This window comes from Aquarana catesbeiana, linkage group LG06 (assembly GCF_042186555.1).
Source record: "Aquarana catesbeiana isolate 2022-GZ linkage group LG06, ASM4218655v1, whole genome shotgun sequence".
NCBI lineage: Eukaryota > Metazoa > Chordata > Amphibia > Anura > Ranidae > Aquarana > Aquarana catesbeiana.
Window position 1 is genome coordinate 230,230,435 of NC_133329.1, and position 11,409 is coordinate 230,241,843.

The following is an 11,409-nucleotide window of genomic DNA, read 5'->3' on the forward strand; positions in this document are numbered from 1 at the left end:
TTAAAGTAGGACTTGGGCACCGGCCCAGGCATATGGGAGGACACATACAGGCATTTCGGTGAGAGGACCATTTTGATTCTACCTGCCACTAATAGAGGGAGTCTAGGCCACGCGGTAGGGTTGGTTTTTATTAGTCGCATTAGGGGGTCCATATTGACCTTTAATACCTCCGAGGAGAATAATGCGATATGTATTCCTAAATCTTTGAATGAAGTAACATTTTTAAAGGGAGTCACAGCCCCACATTCAGCAAATATCTGAGGTTGAAGAGGCATCAGAGCAGACTTTTGACAATTAATTTTAAGGCCCAAAAATGCACCAAAGGTATCAATTATTTGCATTGTGGAGTTCAGTGACTGCCACGCATCCTGTAAGTAAAATTAGGTCATCTGCGTATAAACCTATCACATCAGTTCTATCTCCCGAGGAGATGCCTTTCCCCAGAGGAGACTGCACGATTATAGTTTAAGGGGAATTCTAGACTAATGGTACATTTTATAAGGGTACTGCCTGCACAAAATTTACATTTCTAGAGGTTTCCTTTAAGAAGGAACTCCACTTCTGTTAAAGGGGTTGTAAAGGTACATTTTTTTTTTTTTTTTAAAATAACAAACATGTTATACTTACCTTCACTGTGCAGCTCGTTCTGCACAGAGTGGCCCCGAACCTGGTCTTCTGGGGTCCCTCGGCGGCTGTTTCAGCTCCTCCCCGCAAGCATTAACCACCTTAATGCGAGCTCCCTCGCATGGTGGTTAGTGCTTGCGGGCGCGCTCCCGTGATACAGCCGGCGGCTATAGCCACTCACTGTATCACTCGGCCCCGCCCCCCAGCGCGCCGCGTCATTGGATGTGATTGACAGCAGCGCGAGCCAATGGCTGCGCTGCTTCCAATCCATCCACTGTAGCCAATCAGCGGCCAGGGTGAGCGGAGGAATAGATGTCGGGAACGCGAAGCTGACTTTCGAGGCGTCAGGTAAGTAAAACGGGGGGGCTGGGGGCGGCGGTATTGTCAGAAGTTTTTTCACCTTAATGCATAGAATGCATTAAGGTGAAAACATTTTTACCTTTACAACCCCTTTAAGAAAAAAATTTCCCTCCTGGATTTACATTGCAGGGATTTTAACTTTGTTGCAGATTCCTATCAGTTTCTGCACTGAAGGAACAGCTCTTTGTTAAATGATGTCCTGTGCAGGGTGATTCTGAATGGAAGTGACTAATTCATTACAAGCAGCTAATGCACTCTCTGTGCTCTGATAAGAAACATTGCAGTGTCTGCATCGTTTAAGAAGTGGTTAACCCTTTGGGAGCATCTCATCAAAAAATAGGATTTTTTAAAACAGCTTACCTGTAAAATCCTTTTCTTTCGAAGGACATCACGGGACACAGAGCCACAGTAATTACTGATGGGTTATATAGGTATCACTGGTGATTGGACACTGGCACACCCTATCAGGAAGTTCAACCTCCTATATAATCCCTCCCCCTTGCAGGGATACCTCAGTTTTGTAGCCAAGCAATATAGTGTATTAGAATAGGGGCGGGACCTCTGTGTCCCGTGATGTCCTTCGAAAGAAAAGGATTTTACAGGTAAGCTGTTTTAAAAAATCCTATTTTCTTTCTCGAACATCACGGGACACAGAGCCACAGTAATTACTGATGGGATGTCCCAGAGCAATGCTACCTGAGGGGGGGGGAACCACGACCAAGTAGGGTGCAATCAGACCTGAGGACCCTGTACCGCTGCCTGCAGCACACTACGCCCAAAGGCGATATCCTCATGCCTTCTCACATCCACCTGATAGAATCTGGTGAATCTATGAACTGAAGACCAGGTTGCGGCCTTGCAGATTTGAGCCATAGAGGCCCGGTGATGCACTGCCCAAGAAGCACCAATAGCCCTTGTGGAATGTGCCCTGATCTGAAACGGAGGAATCTTCTGTTTCAAACCGTAAGCTTGAATGATTAACTGTCGAATCCATTTAGAAATGGTAGCTTTTGACGCTGCCTGTCCTCTATTGGGACCCTCTGGCAGCACAAACAAAACATCCGTCTTGCGGATCTGAGTAGTTGCCCCTAGATAGGCCTTAACTGCTCTTACTACATCCAACGAATGTAGAGATCTCTCTTCCGGAGAACAGGGATCTGGAAAAAAGGAAGGTAGAACAATGTCTTGGTTTAAATGAAAATCAGAAACCACCTTCGGTAAAAAACTAGGATGAGGGCGTAGTACCACTCTATCCTTGTGTATAATCAAATAAGGCTCCTTACAGGAAAGAGCTGCTAATTCTGATACTCTTCTAGCAGAAGAGATGGCCACCAGAAAAATTAATTTCCTTGTCAACAAGACCAAAGGAATCTGACTTATTGGTTCAAAAGGCTGTTTCTGTAACACAGCCAGGACCAAATTCAAGTCCCAGGGGTTTAGGGGCGCTTTAACCGGAGGATTAAGACGCATCACCCCCTGCATAAAGTTTCGGACCAAAGAATGCGAAGCAAGTGGCCGCTGAAATAATACTGATAAAGCAGAAACCTGGCCCTTGATGGTACTCAAGGCCAGCTTCATCTCTAATCCCATCTGTAGAAAATCAAGGATTCTACCTATGACATATTTCCTGGGATGCCAACCTCTGGATTCACACCAGGTTATATAAGCCTTCCAGACTCTATGATAAATCATCCTGGAAGCTGGCTTCCTTGCATTAATCAAGGTAGATATGACAGGACCTGAGAGCCCACGACTCTTCAGAACGTGGGTCTCAATAGCCAAACCGTCAAATTTAGCGTTTGTAAGGCAGGATGGAACACTGGACCCTGAGATAACAGGTCTGGGCGTACCGGTAGGGTCCACGGGGAACCCACCGTCATCCTTACTATTTCTGCATACCAAGTCCTTCTGGGCCAAGCGGGGGCCACTAGAAGTACCGACTTCCTTTCCTGCCTGATCCTGCGAAGGAGTCGTGGTAGTAGCAGAATAGGCGGGAATGCGTAAATCAGTGAGAACCGATGCCACGGAATCACCAACGCATCCGTCCCGCATGCAAGAGGATCTTTTGTCCTTGCCACAAATCTGTCTATCTTTTTGTTGAATCGGGATGCAAAGAGATCTACATCTGGAACCCCCCATCTTTGGCATATGGCCCAAAAGACGTCGGGATGCAGAGACCATTCCCCTGGAAGTAACTGCTGGCGACTTAGATAGTCCGCCTGCCAATTCTCTATTCCCGGGATGAAAACTGCCGATATGCATGGCACATGCATCTCTGCCCAGACTAAGATCTGGTTCACCTCTTTTTGAGCAGCTCGGCTCCGGGTGCCTCCCTGATGATTGACATAAGCCACTGCTGTGGCATTGTCGGACTGGATCCTGACCGGACAACCCTGTAGCCTGATAGTCCAGGCTTTTAGAGCTAGATGTATCGCCCGGATCTCCAGAATGTTGATGGGTAAGGTCCTCTCTGTTTTGGACCATACCCCTTGGACCGCAGCCTGTTCCAGAACTGCTCCCCAACCTGACAGACTGGCATCTGTTGTTACCACCGTCCAGGTAACCGGTAGAAAGGATTTCCCCTTCTGCAGGTTTTCGGGTATGAGCCACCAATTGAGGCTCTGACACACCGCATGCGACAGGTGCATCGGAAAGTCTAATGCCTGAACCTTCTTGTTCCAGGTCGACAGAATACTGTGTTGCAGCATTCTTGAGTGAAACTGAGCATAGGGAACTGCTTCGAATGAAGACACCATCTTCCCTAGTAGCCTCATACAAAGGCGGACTGAGGGACCCTTCTTGGTCCTTACTGTCAGAATCAGCTCTCTCAAAGCAGTGATCTTTGCCTGGGGTAGAAATATTTTCTCCTGGCTTGTATCTATAATCAGACCTAAATACTCCAGTCTTCTTACTGGTTTTAGGAAAGACTTTTCTAAGTTGAGGATCCAACCCAGGTGTTCTAGATACCTGACCGTGGTCAAGTTTCCCTTCAAAGAGGCTACTGACCGGTCTATCAAGAGCAGGTCGTCTAGGTATGCTATGACAGCTATACCCCTTGAGCCCTTAATCTGGCCAGAGGAGGAGCCAAGATCTTTGTGAACACTCGAGGTGCAGTGGCTATCCCGAAAGGCAGAGCCACAAACTGGCGCCCTCCTACCTCGAAGCGCAGAAACATCTGATGAGCAGGAAAAATGGGCACATGCAGATATGCATCTCTGATGGCTATTGATGCCAGAAATTCTCCTCCCTGCAGGGTGGGAACTACTGTTCGAATTGATTCCATGCGGAAGGATTGAATCCTTAGGAATCGGTTCAGATCCCTTAAGTCCAAAATGGGCCTGACATCCCCATTTGGCTTTTGGACCGTAAAAAGGTTGGAATAGAAGCCCAATCCCTGGTCCTTTGCGGGAACTATCATAATGACCTCCTGCGACAAAAGTCGCTCTAACGCTAGAAGGAGCGACTGCTTCTTCTCTGGGTCTCTGGGAACATTTGATCTGAGGAACCGAGGAGAAGGGAATTCCTGAAACTCCAGCTTGTACCCTAAGGTTACCGTGGAGACTACCCATCTGTCCTGGAAGTCCTCGTGCCAGAGCTCTGAGAACTGTCGCAGTCTTCCCCCCACTCGAGTGAGCGGGGGCGCCCCCTCATGCAGAGGTCTTAGTGTTTTGCCTAGTAGGGTTCTTTCCCCAGGACTTCTTTTGTCCCTGGGGTTGACTCTTGTCTCTGGACCCCGATGGAGGCAGCCGTCGAGACTGCCTGGAGGCTGAAGCCCCCGGCGCTGGGGAAAGAGTCCGCTTGAAAGAGGGACGCTTACTCTTCTTCTTGACAGGTAAGAGAGTGCTTTTCCCACAAGAGATTCTCTTGATATAGTTATCCAAGTCCTCTCCAAACAACCTTGCACCACGAAATGGAAACCCAGCCAGTAGCTTCTTACATGGTGCTTCGGCTGACCAATTTTTCAACCATAGGATTCTACGTATATGCACCAACCCCAGTGAAAGACGGGAGGTTTGCACGATAGAATCTCTAATGGCGTCAACCACAAAGCATAAGGCCGCTGGAAGGTTAGCAAACCCCTGGGCCTGCTGTTCAGGTAATACTTTGATGACCTGCTTAACATGGTCTCTTAAGTATTGACAGACTCCAATCGCTGCTACTGCAGGTTGGGCCACTGATCCTGCTAAGGAGAAAACATCCTTCAATAGGGATTCCATCCTTTTATCTACAGGATCCCTGAGCATCTGAGCATTGTCTACAGGACAAGTCAGGCTATTATTTACGGAGGAAATGGCGGCATCAATAGCCGGTATTCCCCACATTTTAATAAACTTTTCTTCCATCGGATAAAGTGTTGAAAACTTTCTCGGCGGAAAAAAACGTTTGTCTGGGTGATCCCACTCAGAATAAATAAGCTTTTCAAGTAAAGTATGAACAGGAAAAGCATGTGCTGCTTGGAAAGGTTTCAGTGACCCCAAAGCAGAAGAGGATTCTTTAGCAGTTTCAGGTATGGGCAACTTAAATGTGGAGCGGACCAATCCAGTGAGGATCTGCACTAAGACTTTCTCCTCTTGGGAAGTCGCAGAGGGTCCCTCTCCACCTGAATCCTCCGAAGAGGAATCATCCATCCCATCCCGATCCTCTGAAAGGGATTCATCTCCTTTATCCCAGAGCTCCTCTGTCTGAGGGTCTTGGGGAACAGAGGAAAGCCTAGTGCGTTTTCTTCCACTGAGTGAAGACGTAATCACGGCCATTAATCTTTCCTCTAGACCATTAATGGTTGAGGAAAAAACCTCTTGTGTAATATATACAGGGGCTGAAGTGCCAGAAGCAGGTGTAGCCCCTGACCCCGATGGCTCTCCCTGGCTAGCCGTCCCTGGCCCATCTTTAGGGGGGGAGGATGCTGCCGACAGGGGGCCCTCAGAACCTGAACGAGATCCCCTAGTGTCTCTGGTTCCTGGGGTGCTTGAACCTCTTCTACCCATAGTGCAAAGCAACAAGGTGTGAGGTATACAAATGAACACTGCCCGCTGAGCGATGTAGTCTGGCTAAAAGCCTTGCTACCCAATGCTCAGTCTGGTGTTACTTCAGTAAATGCTGCCTAGGAGAATGCCTGTGTCCCACCTTACATGCGACCGTCAGCTCTGTGTCTCTCAGAAGGCTGAGTGCACCTGTACAGAGTGCCTTTAATAGCCTGCAGCTGGCCTGAGTGGGAGTCTAAACACTCTGTGCTGACGTCCCGCCCCCTCCTCTACCGCCCCCCCCCCCTCGAGTTTTGAAAAAAACGAGCGCTTCCCGCACTGCCGACTCTCCTGTCATGCTTCTGGAGAAAAGGCTGGGGGGGGGGGGGGGGGAGACTGGTAACAAGATCTGCCTGAACGGCTATCTTCAGAGATGGTGGCCATTAGGCCGCAGAGCCCGGGTGGTATAACCACTTTCTAGACCCCTGTGGCCCCTCTCTAGCCTGGGGGGAACATTCAAACATGAGAAATCCCCCTTTCCACCTTACCTGCTTGCAGCCTGCTTTGAGATGCTGGGACATAATCAGCACTGAACACCTGAGACAGTCAGTCAGCATGTGTAGGCATGCATTTACCTTAAAGGAGAAAAGCCACTAGAACTCAAAAATTCTGTGGAATCTCCTCTTACCTTATCCAGCCGCAGGGTGCTGTTTACACAGACCCAATCTTCACCTCTCACGGTGGGCTCCGTTTGAAAAAAACGTCAGAGACTGGGGCCCCCATCAGTAGGGGGATCCAACAGTTCTGGGACCGTAAAGCACCTCGCCAGAAATTAGGAAGTTTAAAGCCATTTTCTGATCTGCGGGGTCCAGCTCTCTAAAAAGAGAAGCATTACGGGTAAAACCTTGTTTCTTCGGACACGAGGCCCGGGTACCATTCAATTCGGCCATGAAAAGACACTTTGAATGGATCCGGTTCGCCTGGCTTGCCCCAGTATAGGATCTTAGGATATTCCCTTTGGAGCTCAGCACAGGACATCTTTACACGTCCATCACCTAAGACACTGGCGTAAAAACTGAGGTATCCCTGCAAGGGGGAGGGATTATATAGGGGGTTGAACTTCCTGATAGGGTGTGCCAGTGTCCAATCACCAGTGATACCTATATAACCCATCAGTAATTACTGTGGCTCTGTGTCCCGTGATGTTCGAGAAAGAAATACATTTTTTGTTGCAGAGGGTACCTGAAACCTGACTTGTATCTTAGTGCAGAGTTCTTCGCTCAAGCAAAAAAAAAAAAAAAAAAAAAAACCACACATTTTGGTGGTGTTCTGTACACAAAATGGTGTACAGAATTCCTCCAGGTTACCATATTACATTGAATTTTACAGAAAAGGTCAGCCCTGCAGTTTGAAAGGTAATTTTCAATGACATTAAATTACAATACCCTTGTGTGGAAATTGTATATGCTATATTAATTTTTTTGCTATTATTTTTTTCCCTCAAAGTGGTATCCTTTAACACAGCAAATATTCACTTTTTTATGTTTAGTTCCACATTGATGCCAGTGTACATCTTGAGGGTCTGCACCATATCCAGGTTTTGGAAGGCTAAAGTCTCATGCACACAATCAGATTTTCGGACGACGGTTCATGCGTTTTTTTGTTGCATGCTAGTCTCATGTCAAAAGTGAAGAGGTTACTCACCATATGAAAATTCTCGTATGACAGAATACAACTTCAGAAGTGATGTAATGTGTTGACTAGTTTTGTATGTATTCTTTCGTTTCTGAGCATGTGTAGTCTTGCTCTTGCCATTTTTTTCGTATGAAAACCATACCAATTAAACGAAAATAGGACGTTCAGTTCACGTACCACAAAAATTATATAGTGTGCACATCCAGCTATTATCTGACGAAAACCAGAATCAGCTGTTGAAAGCACCATACTAACGATCCGAAAATCGGCAGATCGTTTGGATGAAATTTTACTTCTGATTTTGGTATCGTGTGTACGGGCCTTAAGGATCAGGGGCTGGCAGACAAAAACAAGACAAGATAATGTCTTCACTGAAGGAAGAGGAGAGAGGAATGTAAAACTACTATCTCTTCTTAAAGGGTTAAGATGGACCAAGCATACAAAGAATGGACTTTAACTGAACAAAGGACGATATGGCATTTGTCTTTGTACTGTTTACCTGTATTGGTAGGTCACATAGTAAAGGATCCTGCACCATCATTGCTAAGCCTTCCTGGAACACGTCCACAACCTCTGCATGTGGAAGCTCCTCTTCTGCATCTTGTTCAAACTCATTAGATTGCATGTCTCTGTAATTGTCATATTCTGATTTAATTTTTATATCACCATCCATTTCTCTAAAATGATAATCCTGTAAAAGAAAAAAAAAAAAAAAAAAAAAGATTCTGCATGTAATAATATTCTGCTTTGTCAACTTCTTTCACTGTAAATTTCACCAGCTTGCAATAATCTTTGTGGCTAGAGGAAGAAAAAAAAAATAATAAAAAAACTTTACTCCAAAATTAGTATTTATACTTTTTTTTTCTAAGACTTCATAGTGTCTGAAATTATGCAAGTTGACATTCTTTTTTTTCTGTGCAATTCAGCTGTGTTTTTCTTTTGTTGAAAAAGTTTGTATTGTTTTCTACGGAAAATTTTCAATAAAAATTACTTGATTTAAAAAAAAATTGTATTTATTCCCTTTATTTTCACTAATTCTTTTGTCTAAGGAAATTTTACCTTAACCACTTCAGCCCCAGAAAATGTTACTCCCTTCCTGACCAAAGCACTTTTTACAATTTGGCACTGCATCACTTTAACTGAAAGTTGCGCGGTCATGCAATGCTGTACCCAAACAAAATTTGCGTTCTTTTTTTCCCAACAAATAGAGCTTTCTATTTGATCACCTCTGCGGTTTTTATTTTTTGCGCTATAAACAAAGAAAAAAAAAAGCGTCAATTTTGAAAAAAAAAAAAACAATATTTTTTACTTTTTGCGATAATAAATATCCCCAACAATTAAAAAACACAAAAAAATAACAAACAAATTTCTTCATCAGTTTAGGCCAGGATATGCAATTAGTGGACCTCCAGCTGTTGCAAAACTACAAGTCCCATCACGCCTCTGGGTGTCATGCTTGTGGCTGTCAGAGTCTTGCTATGCATCATGGGACTTGTAGATTGCAACAGCTGGATGTCCGCTAATTGCATATCCCTGGTTTAGGCCAATATATATTCTTCTACATATTTTAGGTAAGAAAAAAAAAAAATCGTAATAAGCGTATATTGATTGTAGACGCTATAACTTTTGCGCAAACCAAACTATGGGAAAGATTTATGGCATTTTTATTATTCTTTTTTTACCAGTAATGGCAGTGATCTGCGATTTTTAGCGGTACTGCGACGGACAGATCGGACACTTTTGACACATTTTTGGGACCAGTGACATTTATATAGTGATCAGTGCTATAAATATGCACCGATTACTGTGTAAATGTCACTGGTAGGGAAGGGGATAACACTAGGGGGCTATCAAGGGGTTAAAAGGTGTGTTCCCTAGATGTGTTCTAACTGTGAGGGGACATGACTGACTGGGGGGAGGAGACATATCGTTGTTCCTACTTAGTAGGAACAAACGATATGTCTCTCCTCTCCCCTGACAGAACAGGGATTTGTGTGTTTGTGCTGCGATTGGCTGGAGCTGCGAAGACGTCACTCCCGTGCATTCACGTGGGAGCTGCCGGTAACAGCACACTAGCTGAAGCAACGGCACGAATGAGCCATTGCTTCAGTGCGCATGTGCTGATGACGCTGGCACATGCTGATAAAGGGGATATCTCCTAAACCATGCAGGTTTAGGAGATATCCGGGGTAGCTACTGGTAAGCCTATAATAAGGCTTACCTGTAGCTACCCCAGATATCTCCTAAACCTGCATGAGCTAAAAAGTGGATTGTAAGGGTTTACAACCACTTTAATGAACTGTTTAACCAGATTTACACTATGGGAGTGTTATTTGGTATTTTTTACATGATTAATGCCTGGAGCTGGAGAGTAATATACAGTCAGGTCCATAAATATTGGGACATCGACACAATTCTAATCTTTTTGGCTCTATACCTGAGGGGAGACATCAATCCATGGGCTGCTGAGCTGGGGGATATCCTACACGCCAAGCGCTGTGTTTGATTTCTCTTATAAGTGTCACAGGCACTCTGGCAAGCCTCAGAGTGATTTGTGGTGGAGGATATGTGGTGTTCACAGCATTTGTAGTCCTGTTGGAGATTAGCATTCTTTGTGTCACTGAAGGGCCATGCAGTTGGTGGGTAATGGACTTGCATATCACGTGTTTATGTTTGTTTCACTCGCGTACCAATTTATGCACATTACTGAAGCACTGCACTTATTTATCACAGTTATAATTGTATATATTATTCTATACTGTGTGCTGGCTATTATACTTTTGTTTTATTTATTTTTTTATTTTTTGCACAGTGTAGGTCACAATTTTCCTAGAGTAAAAGTGATGCATTGCTAAATAAGAATAGTGGGAGCTTCATTCCTAAATTCCATCCTCAGCTGCTCTAAAGTACAGTGAGGGAAAAAAAAAAAAAAAAAAAGCATTTGATCCCCTGCTGATTTTGTACTTTTGCCCACTGACAAAGAAATGATCAGTCTATAATTTTAATGGTCGGTTTAGTTTAAGGCCCCTTTCACACTGGGGCGGGGGCGGCGTTGGCAGTAAAGCGCCGCTATTGTTAGTGGCGCTTTACTGTCGGTATGCAGCCGCTAGCGGGGGCGGTTTTACCCCCCGCTAGCGGCTGAGAAAGGGTTAAAAACCACCGCAAGGCGTCTCTGCAGAGGGGCTTTGCCGGTGGTATAGCCGCGCTGTCCCATTGATTTCAATGGGCAGGAGCGGGGAAGGAACGGTGAATACACCGCTCCTTCACCGCTCCAAAGATGCTGCTGGCAGGACATTTTTTCCCGTCCTGCCAGCGCACCGCTCCAGTGTGAAAGCCCCCGGGGCTTTCACACTGGATACAAAGCAGCGGCTGTTTCAGGTCGGTTTGCAGGCGCTATTATTAGCGCAATAGCGCCTGCAAACCGCCCCAGTGTAAAAGGGCCCTAACAATGAGACAGAATAACAACAAAGATATCCAGAAAAATGCATTTCAAAAAAGTTATAAATTGATTTGCATTTTAATGAGTGAAAGAAGTATTTGATCCCCTATCAATCGGCAAAATTTCTGGCTCCCAGGTGTGTTCTATACAGGTAATGTGCTGAGATTAGAAATGCTCCTAATCTCAATTTGTTAACTGTAAAAAAAGACATTTGTCCACAGAAGCAGTCAGATTCCAATCTCTCCACCATGGCCAAGACCAAAGAATTGTCCAAGGATGTCAGAGACAAGATTGTAGACCTACACAAGGCTGGAATGGGCTATAAGACCA

The 11,409-nt window shown here is 45.2% G+C and overlaps 1 protein-coding gene across 1 annotated transcript in view; it reads right to left on the reverse strand.

Moving 5' to 3' along the window:
• The window catches only part of SNRNP25 (small nuclear ribonucleoprotein U11/U12 subunit 25), a 91,307-nt gene that overhangs the window by 78,774 nt on the left and 1,124 nt on the right, over window positions 1-11,409 (reverse strand). Inside the window, exon 2 of the mRNA XM_073633025.1 lies at window positions 8,140-8,331. Within this exon, the coding sequence (XP_073489126.1) occupies window positions 8,140-8,313 (174 nt within the window). The 5' untranslated portion in view covers window positions 8,314-8,331. The remainder of the gene's footprint in view (window positions 1-8,139; window positions 8,332-11,409) is intronic.